This window comes from Pollachius pollachius (assembly GCF_949987615.1).
Source record: "Pollachius pollachius genome assembly, chromosome: 8".
Lineage (NCBI taxonomy): Eukaryota > Metazoa > Chordata > Actinopteri > Gadiformes > Gadidae > Pollachius > Pollachius pollachius.
This window is the reverse complement of record NC_136941.1, coordinates 16,504,906-16,531,845: the sequence shown is the minus strand read 5'-3', so window position 1 is coordinate 16,531,845 and position 26,940 is coordinate 16,504,906. Positions and strand designations below refer to the sequence as shown.

Here is a 26,940-nt window from a genome sequence, read left to right as displayed (position 1 = left end):
GGGTCGATGTGTCCACGGCTCAGAAGGACACACACCTTCTGACGGGTCGATGTGTCCACGGCTCAGAAGGACACACACCTTCGGTCGGGTCGATGTGTCCACGGCTCAGAAGGACACACACCAGACAGAGTGGCAGGAGAAGGTTGCAGACTCATGTCTTCCCCCATTGTGTCTCCACCCCAGTGTGGGGGGGGGGTGGTTGTGATGCTAGGGCCTTACCCTGCAATATGCGCCTTGGACACGACCCCAAGCCTGCTGCAACATCCCACCACACCTAACCCTACTTATATAGATACAAATTGAATTAATAAATGTTTCCATTATATACATCTAATATTGAATGTAATGTTTGTTTGGGGCTTTATAAATAGGTACTGCAAATATAACGGTACGTTTTTCAGCTAAAGAAAAAATGTGCTAACATATACAGGATAAGTCCGGATTTAATTTGTAACAGGGTTAGCTCCTTGTCATGGATATTTTTGTCCTTATATTTTATTAGTTCACATACTGCATAAAGTGCAGCACACAACTCTTCAATGACTGAAGTAGGTCAATATGGTTTCTCCACCAAAAGAACCGCTGAAAAGGTCTTTGCAGCCTACGCACACCCTCAATGAAAATGCAGACATTTGTAATATTCAAATTACACTCTTCTTGACTTGTGCTCTGTAATTTGAATATTATATACTTATTTGTTCAATAAGTTCTTCTCAGATTTAGCTCGCACATGCAACCCCGAATCAGATTCTAATCCCAGAAGATAATTAAGAACATTAAAATTGTGTTTACATGCCAATATAGAAAAATCGCCCGTTTAAAATAAAACAATTATAGAAATAAGCAATATTTAGCAGTGGCGGTTCTGATTCATGGCCTGATTTGTTTTTCATGAAGAAGTTTTTTACTCTCTACTAGTCGTGGTTTTTATTCAACTCACAGTACATTCTACAGATGCACACTCGTTACATCACCTTGATACAACATAGTCTTATAATACCTCCTCTTAAAAATGATAAATTGGTCCTAAAAATATAGAAAGGAACAAATTTAAAGTCACCAAAACTGTACATTATTAAAAATTCACTTAACACCACATTTGGTTTTTATTTCTTTTTTTTTCTGCGTATTTTTATGAAAAACAGGCGTCCCTTTAAGTGTAATAAGGAACAACAAATGTACTTCCTATTAACCTATTTGAGTTCAGTGTAAGAAACTAGCTTAAATATAACCCGGGTTGTGGAGACATGTCCTGTCACCTTCAGAACAAACACCATGCCGTGCAACATGTACATTGCCCCTTCGGAAGCGTAAAAGAAGACAAAAAGGTACAAACAAAACTATAGTAGATTAAAAAACAGAACTCGGAATGTAAATTAAAACAGCACAGGCTTTGAATTTGTGTGACTTCAGTGTGCGCAGCCCACGTTGCTATGTTACGGAAGGTGCACTCACACACACTGTAATCCTATCCTTCAGCCATGGTGTACTTGGTACGGAGGAACAAACCTTGGTGAATTGGGAAGGAGGGAGGGCTGGAAGTTTGTTTTCAGTGTTGGTCCAGTATGATCTGAGCAAAGCCTGGTTTGCTCTCGTGTCTCGACTGAAGATGCTTACGGCAAACTTGCGTCGAGGCCTATGGGCCCATGACTTCTATGTACATTCTACACATCGCATATGGAGACAGGTTCAACTCTTTGCAGTCCCATTCAGGTTGGCCTGTGAGGGCGAATCTATCCTGCTAACACCAAACTCACAGCAACTATGTACTCCCCAGGAGGGACACATCCAAACACAAGATTAGAAGCCTAACCGATATCGACACACACTAAATACTCCAGTTGTTAGAAACCAGTGTCCTTCACACAGCAGCAGGTGTGTGTGTGTGTGTGTGTGTGTGTGTGTGTGTGTGTGTGTGTGTGTGTGTGTGTGTGTGTGTGTGTGTGTGTGTGTGTGTGTGTGTGAGAGTGTGTGTGTGTGTGGAAAGTGAGATTGGAACTGGAGGTTATATGCCTAACTACGATGTGACGGCTTTAGAAACAACGTTCCTTGTTTCCCCGTTTGTTTAACTGGCCTTCTGTCAACCATCTAGACATCTCTATAATGTAGTCAGTACACATCCACTACACGCTATTGCTATTAAATAATCCCAGCTATTGATATTTTTATATATATATATAGAATATATAATAAAAAATATATTGAGCAAACAAAAAGGTACTTCTAGGCATGAGACCACATTACATTACCATTAAGAAACAGGTATGGGGGGGGGGGGGGGGGGGGGGGTGGAACACCAGGTCAGAAAGGTCTTTTTTTTTGTTTTCTTGTTTTTGTCCAAGCTGTGTTCAGGTCGAGGGGTGCAGCACAGCAGGTCCGCTGTGCAGCGCACGAGGCTGCAGCAGTGTGGTCCGCCCCTGACCGAGTCCTGAGAGCCAGGCCGGGGCCCCCTGGCGGGGCCAGACCCGTGGCCGTGAGAGGAAGGGACGCGAGGGCCGAGGTACAGGCGGCCGTCGCCGTCTGTGTGACCGGGAATGGGTTTCATAGGGGCGGGGGGGGGGGGGGCCTCGGAGAGACCGACAGTAGGAATCAACGTGACGATGAACAAAACCTATACATAAAAGTTATATATATATTTATATATATATATAATATACCTATGGACACAGGGATACAGGTGTGCACTGGGCGGGCCTCCAGACAGTCTCTCTCAGGGCTTTCATTTGTCCTTGTTGTCGTAGAACTCGGCCCAGCGGTTCTCGAAGAAGATGCGCATGGCGTGCCCGGCCACGCCCACCTCCGACGTGTCCTCGTTGAACAGCTGGCAGTTGTTGAACACCAGTTGGGCGTCCGCCGCAAACTCCTCGCAGTTACAGTACCTGAGGACCAGAGGGGGTGGGGGGGACAGGGGGGATGGGGTCAGCGACGGGACGGAAAGCATGCAGAGAATCCAACCGTCACACACCTATAGTACGGCGGCGATCGAGGTCCCAATGGAGTACCCATGAATTAAACATGTATTGGTCACGCGTTGAGAATGCTCTCAGTATTTTCTCCTTATCCGTGTTCAAAACAAGTTGTAAAAGTCGTCATGTCAGACGTCTCCTGATGATCCTAGCGGGACCTAGCGGGAAGTAGCTAACCGGAAGGTTGCTACTTCCCGGCTCTCCCGGTGTAGCGGCGAGGTGTCCCCGGGCAAGACACCCGAGTCTTTAGATAGAAGCGTCTGCTAAATGTAACTAACTCTGCCCAACCCCCCCCTCCTGTCTGTGGGCGGGGTGAGCCACTGTGTGGAGCCAGAGCGACCAGCACCCCCCCTCCCCCGCTGAGCTCACCCTCCCTGCAGCAGCCTCTCCCGCATGGTGAGGAAGTCCATGGGGGTCTTGACGATGCGCCGGTAGCCGGGCACCAGGCGGGGGTTGACGGGCTCCAGGAAGGGCCAGGCGCTGGGGTGGGCCTCCATCTCCATCAGGATGATCCTACACACACACACACACACACACACACACACACACACACACACACACACACACACACACACACACACACACACACAGCGGTCAGAGCGGCAGCACCAGCTCAGGAGGTGGATCAGGTACAACTTGCTCCGGCTCTTTCTTTAAATATGCATTGTTTAATAGTAGGGCTCCGCGATTAATGGCAGATTAATCAGATGTGTAATTTTGCCCTTTGCAATAAGCCGAATGAACACAGATTTTAAACGCCCGTTTAATTAAAATCAAATCACCACCCGCAATTCAGTTATTGTTATAGTATTTTAAAAAAGCAGCTAAAGCACAGCCCCACAGCATGTTGGAATCAACAAGCTGACAATCACAATGAAAAACCGCAATCACAACATCGGTCTAAATGAACACAACTATAATCTTTGTCCTCGTCGACGGGCCCCAGCAGGGGCCGTCCTCTGATTGGCTGCGGGGGACGGGGGGGGACGGGTTGGGTAGCGACCACTCACTCGCAGTAGGTCAGGTCCGGCTGATTACGGGTGGTCATTCGGCGACGCTTGGCTGGCGAGATCCCAGCTGTGGCAGCGGCGCCCCCGTCGCCGCAGTAACGGGAGGAGGAGGGCGCCGACGGCGGCGTGTCCTTGTGCCTGGTCGCCATGCCGACGAGGCGGCGCGGCGCCGTCTCCTCGTCCGAGCTGTCGTCCTCGTACCGCCTCTTCTTCAGCCGGGTGCGCTTCTTGGCCAAGCGCTGGCTCCCCGGTGACTCACCGTCCTCCTGACGGACAAATGACACGTTAGACACCGCCAGGCGCACCCATTGGACCAATCAGAGGCGATCTCAGCGGCCCGCGGTACCTTCACGAAAATTACGGAAGAGTGACTCTTGATTCCCCCCCCCCCCCCCCCCCACCCCCACTTAGTGCATAACCAACCACCCATCTGTGTTCTATTGTGCCCTGGCTCGCCGTTGCCACGGCGACGGAAGGGAGCCTGACCTTGGCAGTGCAGGTGGGACAGAACCAGTCTCCATCGGGCACCTGCGTGACCTTGGGCCGGAGGCAGTACATGTGGCAGCCGCGGTCACAGCCGTCGCACAGAAGCAGGTACTCATCGTTGTCCCCCTTCCTGCACACCTGGCAGTTCTGGTGATGGGGACCCACACAACGAGCGCTCGTTAGGATGGGGGGGGGGGGGGGGGGGGGCGTCGTGGTCCACCATCCACAACACAAGAGGAGGAGAACAACTCACCAGTTTGACCACCGATCTCTCCCAGGCGATGGCCTTCTCCAGCTGCAGTATGCAGAGGCACAGCTGGGGGGCGCTGCGGCAGCGGTCCAGAGCCTGCCTCCAGGTCCGCAGGCGGGGGGTGATCTCACTCTCCAGGCTGGGGTGAGGGAGGGAGGGAGGGGGAGGACGAGAGGAAGAGGACGATGGAGAGGGTTAGGGAAAGCTGGTAAACAAGAACCAGTGTAGGGTGGGCCGCGCGGCGGTGGTTCTCGTGAGGGCCGAGGCCCCCTGCAGGGCGGGAGCAGGAGGTACGACGGAGCCGGGAGATAATTAATAACGGAATTAAGAGAGGGAGGCGCACGGAACCGCTGCCTTGGGGGGTCCGATCAACAAAGAGATAATTGTACCTGGGGGGGGGGATTATTGGCGCGCCCCTTGGGGGGTACACAAATAAAATTGTGCGTTGCTACACAACGGACTGCACGATGATAAATTAATAAAATGTGTCAACTACATAAAAACAAACATACACTTTATATTATTATTATTAATCAACTTAAATGTGATGATATGAATGTTATTTAACACAGGGCTGCTACAGAATAACTACAATTAAACAACCGTTGTGTGTAGCGCGTGCGTGCGTGAAGCACGTATAGCTTGGCCGCACCTCATGACGTCCATGGGCGGGGCCTCCCCGGGCGTGGTGGTGACGGGGGCCAGCCGCATCACCTCGGCCGTGTTCCACAGCGGCTCCTTGAGGTAGCGCCGCTCGATGTTGCGCTCCAGGTTGGCCAGCCGCAGCACGGCCAGGTCGAGGGCGTGCGTGGCCACGCGCGGCAGGTCCGACCACTCCTTCTTGGTGCGCACTGTCCAGTCGTCGCGCGGGTCCACCTCGTGCTCGTAGTACTGCAGGTCGTCCCGCGTCGAGTCCGGCTCGGGGGCCGTGTAGGCCTGTGGGGGAGCAGGGGGGAACACAGGCAGGACATGAGAGAAGAGGAGATTAGAGAATGGATGACATGGATAGGGTAGGATTTGAATGATATCACATTACCAAATCCTTTGCGATGGTTCATCTCAAAAGGTTTATTTACGTTTCATGCAGTGTGCACATAGGAGTGCATAAGATTGGCTTTGGTTTAAAAATCGCTTTACCTGGAATTCTGCCACTGGGGCGTCCGGGTCCACGACCTCTGAAGACTCAGTTTTCACGACGCTCTGAGGAGCCACCTTGAGGAGAAACAAGAAGGTTTCTCAATGGGGTTCTCATGCAGCGCTTTGACCTTTGGCTTCTAAACATACAGCCCGTCAAAGAGCCTCTGGCTCCCCCACCTGGACATTGCCTGCCACTGCAAAACTGGCATCGTTACCATTTCTCAGATGATGTTTCTGTCATTTGATTTCTGCCTTCAAGTTGGGTCCTACAACATGTCGTTGATTCAAACCCAATCTAACAAGCAGTTTGGGTTGCTGGGAACAAAGCAAAAAACAAAAGTCGTCACCTTGAGATGAAGGTCTGCGGTGATCACCCTCTGCTCCAGCTCCTCCACCCACTGGAGGGCGTTGATGTCCACCTCCAGCATCCTCTCCTGCACCTGCCACGGCTTCTGTAGAGCCTCCATCCGGGACCCGTCTTCCTCCATCTTCACCTGGAACATGGGGTCTGGACAGAGAAAAACACACAACCTCAACCACGTGCTTTCTCACCAAAAAGTTAAAAGGTCCTCTTCCTTCCCCACCACTCGCCACTCACCAGCGACAGCCTTGGTGCACATCAGGCTCAGGTTCTCCATGTGCTTGGCCAGGTGCTTGTGGAGCACCTTCTCCCGGATGCCCCTGGGGTTGAGGGCACGCAGGGTGGCCTGCAGCTCCTCTGCGTCCCGGATCACCCACCAGCCACGCACCATCGCTGTCATGGGGAACCGGAGTCACAGCGTGAGGGTCCAACCCAAACCATTCCCACCGTTGGCCGACTGATTCCTCAAGGATTATTTTTTACAATGCTCAGTAATGTTCAGTCAGTTTGTGCGGTGTGGCAGAATGATGTCGGTGTGGCGAGAGGCTTTAAAATTATAATTCATTTTCTTTAATTATTGTGTAAGCAGGTGTTGAGGGAGGGTGGGGCGAGTGAGGCTTACTCGTAGGGATTGGGGAGAAAGGAATTAAAATGGATACATTTTTAGACTTGGGATTCTGCCTAAAGTCACCAAGGTCAGCATTATCTTACTGGCGGCAGAATACTGGTGCCGTCCTGCAGACGTGACTATAGTGTATTCACCAATAGACCCTTTACATCAACTGTGTTCTGTTCCGTCAACTTCATTTAAAAAACGACCTGAACTGTAGAACTCAACGTCAATCCCCATAAATAAAATAAAGATATCGCACCAAAAAATAAATAACAACAAGAACAGGATCGCAACGCATAGTAGTATAAAAGCCCTGGTTGTATGGTATGGTGAGATCCCGCCCATAGGGCGCCCCCTTACCCTTGGGGATGGGCTTGACCACCATCTGGGTGAAGTACTGCTGCTCCAGCTCCTGGAACACCGTGTTGGGCGGGCGGCCGCGCCGCTTGGCGGCCGCGTTGCGCGCCCCTCTCCGGGCGGGGCTGCTCCCTCGGCTGCCCCTCCGGCGCCGGCGGACGGGCCGGGAGGGCGTGGTGGGGGTCGCCGTGGGGGTGGGGTCTAGAGCGGGAGGGGAGAGAAGGGGAGGAGCAGGGGCGGGAGGAGTGGTAGCGGGATCGGCGGCAGAAGGGACGAGGGGATCGGCGAGGCCGCCCCGTGGGGGCGTCAACGCCTCGGTGGGGCCTGGACCCGGGAGGGCCGATTCCGACTGCAAGGAAAACACTGATTGTGACGGATTATCCACAGCCCCATCATGAATAACAAACCTGATAAACACACGGCTTCCAGGGCCAGCTCTCCTCGCTCCTCTCACCTGCAGCAGGGAGGCGGCGAGCTCGGCCGGCAGCGTGCTGACGGGGACCCGGGGCGTGCTGGGCGAGGCGGGCCCCTGGGGCTCCGTCAGAGAGCTGGAGTCGCACGGCTCTTTGGGCAGCAGGTTGAACCACTGGCCCCGCCTCTCGGCCGTCTCCTTCACGCTGTCCTCGGGCTGCTGGCCGCCGGGCGCGTCCCCCGTCGCCGTGCCGTTGGCGTGCGGCTCCTGCGTGAGCGAGCTCTTGAAGGCCGCGTGCGTGAGGTCCCGGCCGGTGCTGGCCGGCGACCCGGGCCCGTCCTCGCCGCCCGAGCGGGCGCTGCTTCGCCGGCGGCGCCGGGTCTTGGCGGTGCGCAGGTGCAGCTCCACCTCCGGCTTGATCTTGCGGGGCCGGCCGCGGCCCCGGGGCTGGCTCATGAGGGACGCCGTGCCCGGGAGCCCGTCGTCGTCGAGGGTCTCGTCCGGCGAGGAGGTGGGCGGCTTGACGCTGGGAGTGGCCGTAGGGGAGGCGGCGGGGGGAGAGGTCGGCGTGGGGGTCTCCTCCGCCTTGGGCTCCCTCTTCAGCAGAGTCACGGGCACCTCGGCCACGAGGACCTCCTCGGAAGCTGTCGCGGAGAGAGAGGGGGAAGGAAACGTTACAGGTCTAGGAACACAAAAGCGCACGATCATGACGATGACGGGTCGTCTCCCACGAGACTCACACAGGAGCTCCTCGGGCCCCTCCACCAGGATGGCCCCGAGGTGCGGCAGCGCCAGGTACCGGCGGCGGAAGCGGTCCTGTCCCAGAGAGACGGCCCGCATGGAATGGGACGACTGCAAAAGCTTCTTCCGGAAGAGCTGCTGGCGCTGTGAGGACATTGTGAGATGTACAGTAATAATGAGCACTAACAAACCAGTAATGAGCACAAACAGGCCTTCTTATTGAGAGGGCACCACGTTCCTTTGTCGCCCCGGCCTTACCTTGGTGAGCTTATCGATCTGCCTTTCGAGCTCTGGAATGCTGGCGTTTGTCGGGCTCTCGCTCTGCCGGAGAGGACCAAAAAAAAAAAAGCTGTTAATAATCACCATCAACTCCCCCCAAAGCAACGAGCCAGCCAAGGAGCAGGGGAACAGACACGCACGTCGCTCAGCTTGGGCTCCTCCTTGCGTGCGCGGCGGCTGGCCCGGTCCTGCAGCAGGCCGCTGTCCTCCGTGGCCTCGTCCTCCGCCACCCGGGTGCTGCGCCTCCTCTCCTCCAGGCCCAGGTCCTCCTCCGAGCGCCCCGTACGCCGGGCCAGGGCTGACTTCAGCCTGGGAGGACGGGGCGGAACAGGAACCGTTAAGACGGGGAACGCTTGGAGGTTACCTTGTTTGTTCTGCCGGCTGTGAGGGATCGGCGGGGGTCTTACTTTCGCAACTTCCCCTCGATGATCCACTTGTTCTTCCTGTAGGTGGCCATGTTCTCCAGTGTGTTGTCGATGTCACTGAAACGGATCGAGACACCGCTGGTCATTCAACAGGCCTCTGAGGGTGACCAACACGACATCAATATACAGTGGAGCAAAAACGTATTTAGTCAGCCACCAATTGTGCAAGTTCTCCCACTTAAAAAGACGAGAGAGGCCTGTAATTTTCATCATAGGTAAACCTCAGCTATGAGAGACAAAATGAAAAAAAAATCCAGAAAATCACATTGTCTGATTTTTTAAGAATTTATTTGCAAATTATGGTGGAAAATAAGTATTTGGTCACCTACAAACCAGCAAGATTTCTGGCTGTCACAGACCTGTAACTTCTTCTTTAACAGGCTCCTCTGTCCTCCACTTGTTACCTGTATTAATGGAACCTGTTTGAACTCCTTATCAGTATAAAAGACACCTGTCCACAACCTCAAACAGTCACACTCCAAACTCCACTATGACCAAGACCAAAGAGCTGTCAAAGGACACCAGAAACACAATTGTAGACCTGCACCAGGCTGGGAAGTCTGAATCTGCAATAGGTAAGCAGCTTGGTGTGAAGAAATCAACTGTGGGAGCAATTATTAGGAAATGGAATACATACAAAACCACTGATAATCTCCCTCAATCTGGGGCTCCACGCAAGATCTCACCCTGTGGGGTCAAAATGATCACAAGAACGGTGAACAAAAATCCCAGAACCACACGGGGGGACCTAGTGAATGACCTCCAGAGAGCTGGGACCAAAGTAACAAAGGCTACCATCACTAACACACTACGCCACCAGGGACTCAAATCCTGCAGTGCCAGACGTGTCCCCCTGCTAAAGCCAGTGCATGTCCGGGCCCGTTTGAAGTTTGCTAGAGAGCATTTGGATGATCCAGAACAGGATTGGGAGAATGTCATATGGTCAGATGAAACCAAAATAGAACTTTTTGGTAAAAACTCAACTCGTCGTGTTTGGAGGAGAAAGAATGCTGAGTTGCATCCAAAGAACACCAATACCTACAGTGAAGCATGGGGGTGGAAACATCATGCTTTGGGGCTGTTTTTCTGCCAAGGGACCAGGACGTCTGATCCGTATGACGGAAAGAATGAATGGGGCCATGTATCGTGAGATTTTGAGTGAAAACCTCCTTCCATCAGCAAGGGCACTGAAGATGAAACGTGGCTGGGTCTTTCAGCATGACAATGACCCCAAACACACCGCCCGGGCAACGAAGGAGTGGCTTCGTAAGAAGCATTTCAAGGTCCTGGAGTGGCCTAGCCAGTCTCCAGATCTCAACCCCATAGAAAATCTTTGGAGGGAGTTGAAAGTCCGTGTGGCCCAAAAACATCACTGCTCTAGAGGAGATCTGCATGGAGGAATGGGCCAAAATACCAGCAGCAGTGTGTGAAAACCTTGTAAAGACTTACAGAAAACGTTTGACCTCTGTCATTGCCAACAAAGGGCATGTAACAAAGTATTGAGATGACCTTTTGTTATTGACCAAATGCTTATTTTCCACCATAATTTGCAAATAAATTCTTTAAAAATCAGACAATGTGGCTTCCGGTGGCGCGCGACACAGCATGACAGCTTAGAAACAGAGCTCCGGTACCAGCCTTTTAATTCCCCCTAATTCAAGCGTTTTTTCTCATTCAAATTGATACACACTGAATAAGAATGGATGGGGATAAAAGTAGGAAATGCGGATATGGGTTAAGGAACAACGCCGATCGGCAAATCGACAAAGAAGTCGCGGCTAGCGAAACTTTAGCAGGTCAAGATGGCGGCCCCGGAGAAGGCGATACTTTGGCCCTAATCCGTGTAGCCGTGGGCGAAGTCATGACCGCGGGGATGGCAGCGTTCCGTGCCGAATTGAAAAAAGACCTCTCCGACTTCCATGCCAGTTTTCGGGAGGAAATTAAAAAACAAATGGAGGAATTTTCCACGGAAATAGATCGGAAAATGCAAGTTACGGATGGCCAGATTGAGGGCGCGGTGAAACGCGTTGATGAGATGGAGGAAAACATGGCCGATATGGAAAGATGGGACATTGGAGTGAAGGACGCCCTCAACCAACTGCTTCGCGACCAACGAGCTCTGCGGGATAAAGTGTCTGATCTTGAGGGACGCTCCAGGCGCAACAACGTTAGGATATATGGCGTCCCGGAGGACGCCGAAGGTACATCTGCTGTAACCTTCGTTGAAAACCTGATTAAGACCGAACTCGGAGACAGTCTGCCCTTAGATAGAGACCGTGACCTGGGTATAGAGCGCGCTCATCGCGCTCTGGCACCAAAACCGCCTGCAAGTGCCCCTCCACGCTCGATAGTGGTCCGGTTCCTCCGGTTTTCAGTGAAGGAGAAAGTTCTCCATACAGCTTGGAAAAAGGAACTGCGTGTCCAAAACAAACGAGTATTTTTTGACCATGATTGTGCGACGGATGTGCAAAACAAGCGGAAGGAATATACACCCATCAAGAAGGCGCTGAAGGCGAGGGGAATACGCTTCCAGACACCACTAACCAGGATGCGCGTCTTCTTTGCAACGGGCACCGTCATGTACAACGCTGCGGTGCATGCTGCGGAGGATCTGCGCAAGCGGGGATTTACCGTGGGAGAAGTTACTCGCGGGACCAAGAGTGCAGGTGTTACGGAGGAAACACTGGCCCAGCTGCTCCCTTGGGAAACAACGGAGACCCGCCGCGGCAGAGACAAGGACAGACACCAGAGGCAGATCCGGGAAAAACTAAAGGAGTACCGCAGGACGGAGTCGGGAGCAGCACAGGAGGACGGGTGAACGGTTTAACTGTCATTTTTTTCATTATCGGATCTGACGGTGAGATAAGTCACTCTCTCATATTTTTATTTTATTTTTGCATGGTCTGCTTCTTTTTTTGTTATATATAAACCCGAGGATTAAGGCTACCCTCTACAAGGATTAATAACATTTAAACCCCTGTCCAGCATTTTCTTTTGACTTAACAAATACACTGTACAAGGCTGATACCTACGGTGCGTACAGACAGAGAGCCACGAGACTTTCTTTCTTCTCTTTTTTTCACACTTTTTGCTACAGAGGGGCCCCACCTTGTGTCCTGCTCCCCTCACTGTCGAGGTGACATGTCACCTTACTTGTTGGAAGCTCAGTTCGATGTTCTGTTTTATAGTTCTAGTTTTCTTGTTCTACTTTATTTTCTGTGTTTTGAGGTCTGGGATATTTCAAGTGCAATGTGCTGTGAATACACATAATGCAATACCAACACTATAACATACTGTCATTGAATGTAAATGGGCTGAATAATCCGATCAAAAGAAGTAAAATGATAACTAAATTAAAAAAGGAGAAGGTAAACATTGCATTTTGGCAAGAAACTCACCTTTCTGGTCCTGAACACGAAAAACTAAAAAAAATGGGCTTTAGGAACTCTTTTTACTCTTCATTTAAAAACGGAAAACGGAGGGGAGTTGCTGTACTAATTTCAAACTCGACCAGATTCGAATTTATATCCCAAATAAGTGATAAAGATGGTAGATTCATTCTCATTAAAGGAAAAATTGATCAAAAAGAAGTGACCCTCTTTAATGTGTATGCCCCCCCTGGGAGTGATAAATCATTTTTCAGAAAGGTGTTTGATTTGATAGCCTCTGAAACATATGGGACTCTAATATGTGCCGGAGACTTTAACATGCCACCCCTACTAGATACAACAAATAGAAAGAGAAAAAGTAACACTACTGAGAAATATATAAATAAAGTACTAAAAGACCTTGGACTGAATGATGTATGGCGGTTTGTGCATGGATCGGTCCCAGGCTACACTTTTTATTCTGCGCGACACTCAGTTCACTCTAGAATCGACTATTGCTTTATGTATGGTGGGGATTTACATAGAGTAAGGGATTGTAGAATGGGCCCGAGAGACCTCTCGGACCACTCTGGAATTTATCTGACGTTACATTTAGACAGTAAACAGCGCAAAACACTGTGGAGACTCAACACCTGTATGTTGAACGATCCTGCTTTTAGGAATTCAATAGTGTCTGATTTAAACTCATATTTACAGGATAATGATACCGGAGATGTGAATCCTAGTATTCTATGGGATGCAGCTAAAGCCGTTCTCAGGGGCAAAATCATAGCCAGGACATCAATGTTGAAAAAGATAAAAGCAACAAAATTATCAAAACTGCAGGAAGAATTAATAGATTTAGAGCGAACACAAATTGTCAATAAAGAGTCCAGTATCATAAATAAAATCAGAAATTTAAAGCAAGAAATAGATAAAATATTAAGTGAGGAAGTTGAGAAAAATATTAGATTTATGAAGCAAAGATATTACGATTCAGGCCCTAAAGCGACGAAGCTGTTAGCTTGGAGGCTCAGAAAACAACAAGCTGAAAATACAATCCACAAGATTAGAGACCCTGTTACAAAAAAGATTACTACTAGTATTGATGGTATACAAATGGCTTTTGAAAATTATTATACTTCTTTATATTCTCAAAAAGAACATAGTAATGAAACGACTATACTTGAATTTTTAAACTCCCTAGACCTTCCTGTACTTGGTAAAGAAATTAATGATAAACTTGTCTCCCCAATAACAGTAGAAGAAATAGAAAAGGCTATTACAAGTCTTAATGCTAACAAGTCACCCGGTACCGATGGTTTCCCCCCAGAATGGTACAAATCCATAAAAGAACATCTGCTCCCTTTACTTGTAACCTGTTTCAATTATGTTTTAAAAGAAGGCTCTCTTCCCCCTTCTTGGAACGAGGCTTTTATATCAGTCATCCCTAAGGATGGAAAGGACAGGACGGAGTGTAGTAGCTTCAGACCTATTAGTGTTTTAAACACGGATTATAAACTTTACGCAACCATCCTAACCAAAAGAATGGAAACTGCAATGCCACTATTAATAGATGAAGACCAAATAGGTTTTATGAAAAATAGACGAACTCAGGACAACATTAGGAGAGCCTTGCATATTATTCAGCAAGTTAGGGAGGAAAATATTAGCTCAATGATCCTCAGTTTGGATGCTGAAAAAGCTTTCGATTCGGTTGGGTGGGAATTTCTCTATTTAGTGATGAACAGATTTGGCTTTAGTAAAGATTTCATACGCTGTATTCAAGCTCTTTATTCTTCTCCTACCGCAAGAGTAAAAGTCAACGGGAGTCTTTCCAACTCTATAACTTTGCAACGTGGCTGCAGGCAAGGCTGCCCAGCCAGCCCTAGTCTATTTAATTTGTTTATTGAACCTCTAGCTCAAGCAATTCGGCAGGAAGACGGACTGAAAGGCATATCCATGGAAGGTGAGGAGTACAAAGTAGGACTTTACGCAGACGACGTATTAGTCACAATCCTGGACCCGGACTCTGGCTTACCTATATTAATGAAAATGTTAGAAACATATGGGACACATTAAGGTTATGTTCTTAATGTACACAAAACCCAGGTCTTGACATTTAACTATACTCCTACGCAAGACTTTATTACAAGGTATCATTTTAATTGGAATTCAACTCATATAAATTACCTTGGAGTACGTCTACCTAAGGATCTCTCACAACTATTTGCTATTAATTATAATTCAGTTAATCAAAACATATACAATGACCTCACTAGATGGGCCCTCCTTCCTCTCGACTTTGGCAGTAGAATTAGATCAGTTAAAATGAATATTCTTCCCAGATTACTATGTCTTTTTTTATCGATTCCAGTAGAAATTCCCCAGAACCAATTTAGAGAATGGGATAGGCATATTTCTCGATTTATTTGGAATAAAAAGAAACAAAGGGTAAAATTCTCTACCCTCCAGCTGCCGGAGGAAAGGGGAGGCATGGCACTCCCATCCTTAAGAAAATATTATTTGTCAGCTCAGTTGAGGCCTTTGGTATATTGGTGTAACCCATCCTATGTTGCCAAATGGAAAACTATGGAGTTATCTTTAACGGATTCACCAATACAAATCACTGCTTGGCTTTGTTGACGGGGAGAATGAAACTATACAAGTAAAGAATCAGTGGGTTAATCTATCACTAAAAGTATGGAGGGAAGTTGTTAAATGTTTTCAACTCCAAAGAGACATTAGACAGCTTAGATGGCCAGCCTACGACCCTGACTTCATACCAGCACTGCATGATCATAGGTATAGACAGTGGGTATATTATGGTGTTACTGCTATTTGTAAGACCACTGAAAAGGGCGAGTTTAAAAGCTTTACCGACCTATGTCAAACATACGGGCTGGGCGGACAAGACTTTTACAGATACTTGCAGCTTCGTGACTACTTTTGTAAAAAGATAAGAGGTGCTAATTTAAGAGAAATGCCAACTATTGTTCAAATATTTATTGATGCATATAATTCTGGAAACATCAAAGGTCTGATAAGCAAGTTGTATTGTGGTATCATATCTCTGAACAAGGACTCTACAGACTATGTGAAGGAACGATGGGAAAAAGAACTGAACATTGTAATAACTGAAGACATATGGCTGAATGCGTGGACAACACAGTTTTCCTCCACCAACTCCCGGACCTGGAGGGACTTCTGTTGGAAAAACCTGATTCGTTTTTTTATCACCCCGAAACAGAAGTCTAAACAAACTGGTACCCAGCTAGGCTGCTGGAGGGACTGTGGGGACATTATGGTCGATCATGCCCATGTCTTTTGGTCTTGCCCACTTATTCAGACTTTCTGGAAGGGAGTGGCATCGATTATTACAAAAACATTGGGCTTCAATATCAGTGTAACTTTCTTGTCTCTCTATCTTGGTTATTTCCCTAATAAGCTAAGTAAAGATGATGCATACCTCTTAAAGATTTTGCTGGCAGCAAGTAAAAAGGCCGTCACAAAGTGCTGGCTTCAGAAAAATGCCCCTACTGTTGGTCTCTTTGTCAACACTGTTGAGCAGTTGCATCTTTTGGAAAGAATGACTTACTCCATACGACTTCAAAAGGAGTTGGGTGAAAAGCGATGGAAAAAATGGTCCGTTTATTTAGCTAGTCAGACAGATTTGGTATTGACATTGCACCGCGAGCGTTTTTCTTTTACGCCTTGGAGATAGGCGAGATTGCCATGATTAAGTGATTATCCCATGACCTGTTTATTTTATTTATTTTAATTTTTTTGTGTACGTGTTTGCTGTTTCTGTTTCGTGTCCTACATTATTATTATTTTTATTTTTTTTTTTTTCCACAGTTTATATTGTGTGGATAATGTGAAAAAATACTTACAAATAAAAAGTTTCAAAAAAAAAAAATCAGACAATGTGATTTGCTAGATTTTTTTTTTTCATTTTGTCTCTCATAGCTGAGGTATACCTATGGTGAAAATTACAGGCCTCTCTCATCTTTTTAAGTGGGAGAACTTGCACAATTGGAGGCTGACTAAATACTTTTTTGCCCCACTGTACATACACACACTAAGGCTGCAGAATGATATTGCTATTGTTTGCCAGGAATTGTCATTGCGATTAATTATATCAAACATCCTGTAGCTCAAACATCATATAAATAAAAGCGGATTAATATGATTTTATGCATTGAAAAAAAATAAAGTAATTGGAATAAGTCAATAAATAAATCGCAACCTCCACAAAGAGTTAATAGCAAAGGCCCCGCCCAGACCCTCGCCCGGTCCTCGCCCTAACCTGATGACGATGTTGCTGCCGTTCAGCTCCTCCACCAGGAAGCCCAGGATGGAGGCCTTGATGTCGGGCGCCAGGGCGTGGAACGTCTTGGTCCTCAGCGTGTCACACACCTCCAGGTCGTAGCCGTGAGACTCCAGGAAGAGCCGCAGGGGCTCCGACACGGTGCTGCGGGTCAGCTCCAGGTCCGCCAACTTGTCCCCGAGGATCTTCACCGACTGGCGGCCGGGAGGAAGAGGAGAGGGTCAGAAAACAATTGTGTCAATGAGGACTCATCTAGGCTTCAAGATGACACACATTGACTAATGGCTTACTTAACGCCGCGTTCACAATGCACACATCCGTCGACGGATGTATTTGTCTAGGGGTATAGGGGAGTAGAGCAGACTGCAGCCAATCAAATCGCTTCCCACTAACAAAGCCGATGTGTGGATATAAATATAAAAGATCAGGTGAAAAAACAATCCTAATCGATTCAACATTTCATTAAAATAATGAAAACATTTCATTAAAATTATATATATATATATATATATATATATATATACACACACACACACATATACACACACACATACACACACACACACATAAAAAAAGGAAATAATAGTAATAATAAAAAAATAAATGGAACAAAGACGGCTTTTAACCTGCCTGTTATCTCATAGTATTTTTAAATCCCCCACTGCCGGCTGTTTTTTTGACATATCCATGCGTTTTCCCGGGTTGTCATTGGACAGAGTCCAAGTAGCGTCACAGTAGTGTATTTGCATAACGTGATCTGATTGGCCGAGAGATCCTTCGTTCCCGGAAAAGTTGAGGCAACAGAGCCGACAGAACGGACGGACCCACAATGCATATCGAGAGCGCCCCATGCAAAGTCAATAAGATCCGTCAACGGACGGATGCAGTGTGAACGCGGCTTAACTGACCGCTGACTGACTTCCGTTCAGTCCCACATACCTGGTAATAGGAGGACAGGCCGGGGTCGTGCAAGGCCGCCTCCAGCAGCTTCAGCATCAAATCCTGGACCTCGCCTTGCCCCTCGCCCAGCCCCAGCAGGCCTTCCTGGAGGGTGGCCAGGCTGGGAATGTCCTTGGGAATGTTGAGGCCTATCACCTTGCCGTAGCCATGCAGGAACTCCACCACCGTCAGGCAGTGAGCGAAGGCGGCGCCCGAGAGCACCACCCCGGGGATGCGAGAGAGCTCAGGGAGAGGCTGGGGAGAGGAGAGAGTTTGAAGAACACGGTCAAACGGGCTCATCTCCTTGAGGGTCAAGGCTGGAGACGGTTAATGTGCTCAATCTGCGTCTTTGAACCAAACGACGAGGGTCACCTTATGGTCGGTGAGGCACATGTCCTCTGTGGGCTTCTTCAGCTCGTCAGAGATGGTCTGCTGCCTCTTCCTCTCCTCCAGTCGCCTCTGGGCCGCCGCCCGCCTCTCTGCGGCCCGCTTGGCCGTCAGGGTGGCCTGGGCTGCGGCCTCCGCCTCGGCCTGGGCCTTGGCCAGGGCCTTGGCCTTGCTGCGGGCCCCCAGCACCCTCTTGCCCTGGGCGATCCGCTCCTCGTCCGTCTGCTGCACGGGAGCCGGGGTCACGGCCTTGGTCCTCTTTTTTCTGGTCTTCTTGGGCTCCTGCTGAGACTCGTTGGTCTTCGTCGAGTCGGCTGGCGGCGCAACGCCGGTGGTTGGTTCTGCGGTCGCTGCTTGGTCACTCACCACCTGGTCCTTTTCCAGCTACGACGAACAGGAAAGGGAGTCGGTGGGATTGGTTTTGCTGCCGTGAGGGTCGAAGACATCATCGCTCTTGGTGTTTTAACTAATTATGATTCATACCTTTGCTTTCTTCTTCTCGTCTCGGATCTTCTTATTCTTGTTATCCTCCTTTCTTTTCATTCTTGCCTTGAAGGGTCAACAAAAGGATGAGTTGAGTGGCAGCAGCATAATCAAAGACATGTTTTGAGACAAGTTTTGAGTTCCACAGACCTTTCTCTTCATTTTCTTCTTGATTTTTGCGATTTTCTCTTTATCCTCCTCCGTAATTGCTTCTGAAAGCGGATATATTAAAAAACACAAGAGTGACTAATTAAATAAAAGCCTCATCGGGCAGAGCAAGCTGGTGAATTATAATAAAACAAACTCCCTCCGTCCTCTCACCTTTGGCCTCCAGGCGTTTCAACAGCTTGGCGTCCACTTTGCTGAGCAGGTCCACCATCTTGGGTTTGGGGGGTCTGCCAGGGCGCCGCACTTGCCCCCCCTTCGGGGCTCGGACCCTGCGGGGCTTCTCCTTGTCCGGGTTGGGCGGTCGACCACGGCGGCCGGTGATCGCCATGATGATGGAAGGAACTTCCTCGTTCGCCAGCAGCACCCACGTCTTGCCCTGTAAGAACACACTGTGGAGGTAAATGCATGTGTGGGTGTACCAAACAGCGCTGGAGCCCACACTGTTTGAGTAGAAACTGACAATAGGGTGACAGGCAAAGGTTGTGGGGATGCAGACCTCGGGTGTTTCCCTCTCTTCGTAGAAGTCTCCTATGGGCATGCGGGGGCTGAAGCTGAAGTGTTCCCTGGAGACCACGCTATCCTGGTGCCTTTTCAAGTACTGGGGGAAGGAAGGGAGGGGGAGCATCAGTGTTAATTTATGCCATTGTCGTTGGGAGGTAGTTCCTTGGTAATGTCTTGCAACAGGGGAAAGCATACTTTGATGATTTCGGGGAACTGCTTCATCCTTCGGCCACAGGGAGTGTAGTACCAGGTTTCCCCTTTCATCCGGCTCTCGGTCTTCTTCACACGGATCTCCCTCCTCCATCTACAGGTCAGGAGAAACAGGGAGCAGGTTTAAAACATATTGCTAGGACCGCATCAGCCATCCCTTCACCTTCTAGAACAGATCAATGATGAAGTATCGGGACGGATCATTTGACAAAATAAGAGTTTTTGGGTAGGCCACAGGTAGACAAAGCGACATCACACATTATCGATAATAGTAATAAAAAAGGAACGAAAAATAATCAAAGCATTTTACCCATGCAACAGAGGGAATTGCACCTGCTCCTCAGTTGCGACCCTCCGTCTATTGGACTCTCCTGTGTGAGGAAGGGCATGACAGTTAATGTTAAAGTCACAACGTTGACCGCCATATTACAACCATTTTACCTTATTGCTGCACTTTCAACCATCTACAATCACACTTCATAACCTGAATCACCTGCAGTGGAGCTGTCATCTGCATCGTTTTCCACTTCCTCCTCCGTGGCTTCAGCCTGGAGTTTGGGCACCTTGGCCGCACTTCCTTCTTGGCCTTGTTTCTTCGCCTTCTTCGGCTTCTTCAGGGTCTCGTCGGCAGAGCTGGCTTCTGAAGCCCTGGCGAGCACGGCCTCGATGATGGCCGATATGGGATCCAACTCTCCCGTGGGAGGCCCTGCCGTTTGAGAGACGTCCGACGTGTCCTTCGCCTCCTCCTTGAGGGGCTTCTTCCTCTTCCGGCCCGCGCCCTTCACCTTGGCTCCCTCGTCTGCTTTGGCCTCCGCCCCCTTGGGTTTCTTGATCTTCTCCACCTTCGGCGTTCTGGCCCGGGGCTTACGCGGGGCCTTCTCCGCTGGGGCGGCCGCTGGAAATAAAACCGTTTTATATCATAAGACATTCCGACACAAATGTAAAAGATGTTATCAATCTATATGCAAACTTTTGTGTGTCATAGCCTACTTTTGTATTCCTTATTCTGTTAACAAATGTGCTATAACATATGCAATAGATGTCCTCAAAAGACTAATCCACAAAAGAGCAACCAAACACACAGGTCTGAATGCAGACAGTGTCTAGCTGGTGGGCTACCTGGAGTGGAGGCCTTGGGAGTCCTGGGTTTCCGGGGTTTCCCTGGTGTTTTAACTGGCCTTCCGGAGGCAGGGGATGTTTTGATGGTGAGGGGCGGGACCCGAGGCGGGTCAGGGGTCTCCATCAGGGCCGTGATCTCCTCTACCATTATCTTGGAAGCAGGGCCAGGCGTGGCCTCAGTAACAGTGGCTTTATCACCAATAGGTCCAGCAGAGTCAGGTAGGTCACATGCTTTGGCCGCCTCATCTTCAGATTCTGCTTAAACAACCCAAGAAGATGATATCGTTATATATACACACATTTATCGGCACTATACATCATATAAACAAGGAATGTTGTCTTGATTCATAGAGAGCACAAAAGCAATTTCAAGGGAGAATAATATGCCTTTCAAAGAAACATTGGCCTCATCCAATATTCAAAAGCATTTCGAAATGATAACCACCAAGTGAAAGTATTGGATGTGTACCTTGAGTTGATGTGTGAAGCGGTCCGGTTGAGTCTGCGACAGAGGTATTGATCTGCGACGAGTCCACGTTGAACAGCTCCATCTGCAGCGAGTCAACGTTGGATTCCTCGAGCTGAGAGGTGCTGTTCAGGGAAGAGTCCAGCGTAGCATCCCTGGTGCTCACACCGCTGGCCTTGGTCTCGTCTGCTTGAGAGCTCTCTTCTGCCCGGCTATCCTCAAACTCCTCCTCCAAGGAGGAAGCGTGGCTATCCAGGGTCGAGTCGGCCACGCCAGAGGGTTCCTCCTCCGTGTGAGAGGTGCGGTCGAATTGAGACGCTTCTTCCGCCATGAATGAGCTGTCGTCCATGCGAGTGGACTCGTTCACGTGTGAGCCGTCGCCGTCCATCTGAGACGTGTCCTCCATCCCTGAGCTGGAGAGGTCCACTCTGGAGGTGCTGTGGAGCATCGACTCGTCCTCAGATTTAGAGGCGTCGTCACAAGACCCTTCTTCGGCCGTGCTGCGGTCGTTGGCCGTAGCGGTGTCGCACTGCAGGTGCCTTGCTCCGATCCCATCACTACCGTCACCATCCTCTTCCTCTGTTTTTGGAGGCGACGGTTTGGGAGCTTGTGGAGAAGGGATGTTGTTGGATGAGGCTTTCGTCACAGCACTGGCTTGGGCCAAGGGAGAGGCAGCGGCTGCTGAAGTAGTCGAAGACACCAAGGGGGGGGGAGCAGACACAAAGGTTCTGGAGGCTTGAGTGGTTGAAGGAGGTAGGGAATACAAGGGCTGGGATGCAGGACCTTGGACTGAGGGTGCCAGCCGTTCTGTGTCCACTTGTGCTGGAGATAATGTGGTTGCTGGAGCAGTAGTATGAGCAGATTGAGTCGTAGGAGACAATGACTTCTGAAGCTGGAGTGTGGGCACCGACTTGTCGTCAGTAGAGGGAAAAGCGGGCACTAATCTGGGAGGTGTAGATACCAAAGAGTGAGGTTTAGGTGGTGCAGGAGATGAGCAATTCTTTGTCAAAGGTCCTGACACTTCTGGTGGCGCTTTGGATGGATCTGGGAAGCGCGATGTCACCGGATGGGACCTTGACCCATCGACCATCTGCTGGAGCGCAGAAATGGGCGCCGAACCCGAGTAGGAAGGAGCAAGTGCTGTCGTGGTTGTGTGGCTCGTGGTGAACGGGGAAGAGGTCATGCGGGGAAACAACATCTTCCTCCCATCAGAATTAGACACCAAGGCCGGAGCAGGGACTAACGGAGCAGAGGAAACTACTGGCAGCCTGGGGGCAGTATCCAGCAATGGTGGCAGTGCAGGTAAATTGGAAGGTAAAGCAGGCACGCGAGAAGGAGATCCCAATGTCCTGTGGGGAGATCCAGCCGAATCAATCTGGGAACCACAACCAGAGGGAGGCCTTAGGCCTTGCACCATTAGAGGAGGGGAAGAAAGTTTTGGAGACCCGGCTACAGACTGTAGGGATGCCAAACTCGGGGGCGTTGCGACTCGTGGCGGAGTTGACACCACAGAGTGGGATGGATCGGTGGCTGGTCCCGGGGCTGACACGGAAGAGACCACAGGAACCATAGAGAGCCGAGGAGGTGTTGACGCTTTTCCCAAAGGAGACGTTGAAACGGCCGCCGGGGATCCAGAGGGATGAGATGACATGGAGCGAGGGGAGGCATTCACTGGGTCCCTCTTTAAAATGTCCGGGCACTGGGCTGCAGACTGCTCAGCTTGCTGACGGTACTCGGGAGGTAAGGGCGGTTTGGGTTGGAAACCATCACTTCTAGGCAACCTTTGGCCACCTCTGGCCTCGTCCATCAATTTGTACCCTTCATCCGCCTCCTGATAGGTTTCACTCATATTACCTGAAGAATAACAGACAAGAGAATCTGAATAATAAACCACTTTATCATTTCACAATAGCATCAACAAGATAAGTGAATGTGATGAAAAAATATCAAAAAATAAATATTGATTGTACACAAATCTCAACAAGTAAAAAGAAAGTCTGTTTAGGCAGAATTGTATGCAACTGATGTGCATTACATCAATACCTGAGCTGACCATATTTCTTTAACTGCTGATTACTGTAGTACAGTTAGCAGGATCCACTTTTAAACAGAAATTTCTATGTTATATCCATTAGGGACATTTTGAAACATGAGAAGTATCCAGTTTAATTGCCTTTTAGTTGGTCGAGGTTATTATTAAGGGCAGGGTACTTTGTAATTCACCTGTTATTATCGCCTGAAATATTGACTGAATGATTGCTCTATAAAGAGGAATGCTGCTGACCAATTGCTTGCTTGGAAGCCCCTGTCTTCTAGAAACATATACCTTGCTTATCTAATATGGGGTTGGCTAGGTAAGATCACTATACAGAGGAGCACCCTAGGGGAACGCCGTTGAGAAGAATGTGTCACAGGTTTCCTTTGCACCGATTGGTTGTAGGTCCTTGTGTCCAAAGGCAAATTGGTCTACACCGGTTCCCCTTGGAAATCGAAAATGAACCAAGAGGTCCAGACTACATTTAGATAAACATACAGACTAATACGCTTTTGAAGATTGGTCTTGCGATGTCAGTCAAACGACAAACTATTATCAGTCAGGCAGTTTGTTTCAACCAAGAATAAATAAATGCAAGGTTAACCAAAGTATAAATAAAAACATGTATTACCTTGCATGACAGCAGGCCTTCCTGCATTGGCTGGATGAGGGCTTCTCTCCCTGCTTGGACCCTGGGGTGAACTACCATCCTGTGCGCTTGAGGGTGACAGCATAGACACAGAGGATACCGGCAGGGGGCTACTGGTCCCACCTCTGCCTATATTATGGTGCTGCGGGCTGCCACGAGGAGGAGTGAAGTCCTGTGGCGCTGGAGGAATCATTGGGGACTGGCTTTGGGGCTGAGATGGTGTGGTTGGCTGCGGCTGGGGAGCGGGTAGGGCAGGGTGATGGGGCTGGTAATAGGGCATCCCGTTGGGCATCATGCTGTAATGCTGAGACTGCTGCTGCTGGTGGTGATGCTGTGGGTGATGCTGAGAGTGGAGATGTTGTTGAGATGGCTGATGCGCGGGTGACTGTAAAGACTGCTGCTGCTGGTGATGCAGTGATGAGGAAAGCCCAGGGTGCACATGGCTCTGGTAGCCCCCATACACACTGGGGGAGTTGAAGCCCATCTGCTGTGGGCCTGGGTTACCCCTATTCCAGTACTGACCACCAGGTGAGGACATGTTCGGTGAGCCTGCCACTGGGGGCTGGTGGGAGCTTCCCATGCCCCCATTGAGCTGGTACTGTCCATGTCCCTGGTAGTGGTGCTGTGACTGAGGCTGCATTATGCCGGAGGGGGGCTGCTTCTGGTGCATCCCATGGCCAGGGGATGGACCCATGGCTGTGCTGTATTGAGCCTGGCCACCCCATATGTAGTCGTAGCCCATGCTGCTCTGGTGGTTGCTCATATGGGGGTACGGTGTTGTTGGTGGATGGGAGCCAGGCACACTGGACCCGAGTACAGTAGTCACGCCGTTCACATTCATTTCGCCATTCATATCTGTCAAATAGAAAACATATGTTGTGGACTTTAATGATAGGAAACACAGATAACCTGGTAAGCTGCATCAATAAACAAATATGACTGCTCAAGAGATGAGATGGCTCTAGAGCAAGCACATCAAACTTTCAACACAAGTTGACTATTGTATGCATAAGTCCTGCTTGAGGCACCAAGGCTTGTCCTTAACTTACTGTATATGAGCAAGTTTTCCTCACTGGGCTGGTGGCATGTAATAGCGCAAGAATAACATGAGAATAACTCATCTTATACAGAAACATGTTTTTTTGAGTCAACGTTTGTGTCCTGTTTTTTTCTTTACCTCGTTCGATGAGTGTTTCATTTTATGCGGTGGTCTTTTTGTATTAAAACTCAAAAGTCTATATTAATATCTCAAATCTCTGAACCTATTTTACGGGAGCCCCATCATTTTGGCATTTCTCTGCAACATCAATTTGACTTGCATGGGGTTGATGCAAAATGTTATTTGAAATTGCGGAATACTCACTCTTTCCCTGCTGGGGGAAGCTCATGGAGGACCCGTTAGTATAGAGAGAGTCCCCTGAGGATCGTTTCAATCCTGAGTTGGTTGATGCTGCGGGCTGTGTGCCATAGTTGAAATGGTTATTTGCCTCCATCTAGATTCAAACAACAAAAGAGGAAACTAGTTAGTAGAGAAAACTTGTAAATTCAACATGCTTCCTACACCTAAGTTTCTCTGACAATTACTTTATGCAATATAGCAGGGCTAAAAGATGGTGGTGGTAAGCAGTCATTTCTGGGAATAATATCTGAGTCACATGGCTATGCAACACAATGCTGTGCACAGCATAATTCCCATGATTCAATACTTTAGCAGCAACAGCTTGTATAGCTACGACATTTTCCGTGAACAGAGTGAAACGAGCTGGAACATATGCCAGACAGACATTGCACAAAAGTTATCAATTGGTGAACACATTTTATTGTGACCTTTGGAATGAGTAGCCATATTTTGGCAAGTGCCATTTAAAAACGGTTGTAAAACACCCACTTACATATTGTAGCACTTCCAAAAGGAAATGATCAAAGAATACCACATGATAATTAAAGCACATAATATTTGATTTCCTGTATATGAAGAGCTAAAGTTCAAAAGGTTTTGTCCGGAACTAAATCTGATGTGGCGAGCTCTGTAATAAACCGTGTATTAATCCGGGGCTTATATGCCTTTTTGGGTAGACCAAGGGCAGACTTAACGACGGTAGACCTGATCAAATGTGCCTTTGGTTATATTGTGGCCGTTTTGTTCTCGGAACACATGGGACCCCGCATTTCATGGGTCACACTTTTCGGAGGAAAACTCCGGTAAACACTAATCTGTAATGCGGCTGGTGTGGTACAGGTTGGTGACCATTTCTGACGAGGCGCAGCAAACAAGAACAGTCGCTCGCTTCCATCTTTCATGATAAATGGACGGGCCATACAAATACCCAAAGCCTCCTAACTTGACATGGATGTTACTAAATCACTCATTGGAACATGAACGGGCGATGGAGGGATACAAACGTGCTACTTAAAGTCTATCTATCCATTTGCTAGTCACAATGTGCCTCTACATTAAGAACGTGTTCCTTGGCGTGCACGTATAATCGTTTTTCATCATTCAATAAGGCCTCATAAGTGGCGCAGGCACATCGTAGCGCCGCGATAGTTAGCCCTGTAGCTTAACGTTAGCTCTCCCACGACCAATTCATTTCTAGCCGTGCTCGTAAGCCACGATAGGAGTCCAAATGTGCTCCTACATCTAGCTTGTTGAAAGGTCGATTGTGGTAGACATTTCTTCCTCAAACAACCGGGTCCACAAATTTTAGGTATGGGCTCCAAGGTTATTAGGCGACAATTAACACAGTTACACTTAGTTAGCATACAGCTAGCAAACTGATTGGCATCGAGAGCCCGGAGCACAGCGCTTCTGCTATCCGGGAAGTTAGCTAAGTAGCAGATACTATAAGCACCACGCTCATACCCATTGATAGATCGCGCAGGAGAGAACATGTATAGCCGAAAACAAACCCGTTGTTGGTGAGTGTTATGCACTCATCCCCACTGGTTTCCATCCGTATGATCCTTTTGTTCACCAGCTAGCAGCCAGATGAAGTTGCATTGTTTACGCTGCAACGCATAGAGAAATTCAACCTCCACCTCCCACTAGTGCTACACTCAAAAGTTTCACTCGTATTTCAATAAAGCAGTCCTAACCTTTACTTCCTCGGATGTGTACAGGCTCTGATGCCTCGCGGCTTCACACTGCAGGATGAATGTGGGAAGATGGCACAACGATAAATAATAAACAACTATTATCTAACCTTTGGGTTTTAAATTAGCAAACATGGCTGGTGTGGTCCGCTGCA

The 26,940-nt window shown here is 48.9% G+C and overlaps 1 protein-coding gene across 2 annotated transcripts; it reads right to left on the bottom strand.

Annotated features, from left to right (window-relative positions):
* Positions 1-896: 896 nt before the first annotated feature.
* baz2a (bromodomain adjacent to zinc finger domain, 2A) lies at positions 897-26,939 on the bottom strand. 2 transcript variants are annotated; one of them, XM_079741957.1, is made up of 30 exons: positions 26,789-26,939; positions 25,056-25,185; positions 23,675-24,547; positions 21,012-22,862; positions 20,543-20,797; positions 19,917-20,318; positions 19,734-19,794; positions 19,409-19,517; positions 19,209-19,310; positions 18,866-19,088; positions 18,695-18,756; positions 18,545-18,610; positions 18,047-18,445; positions 17,675-17,929; positions 16,715-16,929; positions 9,020-9,094; positions 8,753-8,921; positions 8,592-8,654; positions 8,333-8,477; positions 7,635-8,236; positions 7,184-7,529; positions 6,448-6,603; positions 6,197-6,357; positions 5,850-5,924; positions 5,365-5,648; positions 4,716-4,851; positions 4,463-4,609; positions 3,977-4,242; positions 3,336-3,479; positions 897-2,879 (listed from the first exon to the last, which is right to left on the bottom strand). In XM_079741957.1, exons 2-30 carry the CDS (start codon positions 25,183-25,185, stop codon positions 2,720-2,722), a joined length of 7,932 nt encoding a protein of 2,643 aa, XP_079598083.1. In that variant the 5' UTR covers positions 26,789-26,939; the 3' UTR covers positions 897-2,719. The 2 variants fall into 2 exon arrangements, with proteins under 2 accessions (XP_079598083.1, XP_079598084.1); XM_079741958.1 differs by lacking the exon at positions 26,789-26,939 and adding an exon at positions 26,603-26,698.
* Between the last annotated feature and the right edge of the window lies 1 nt (position 26,940).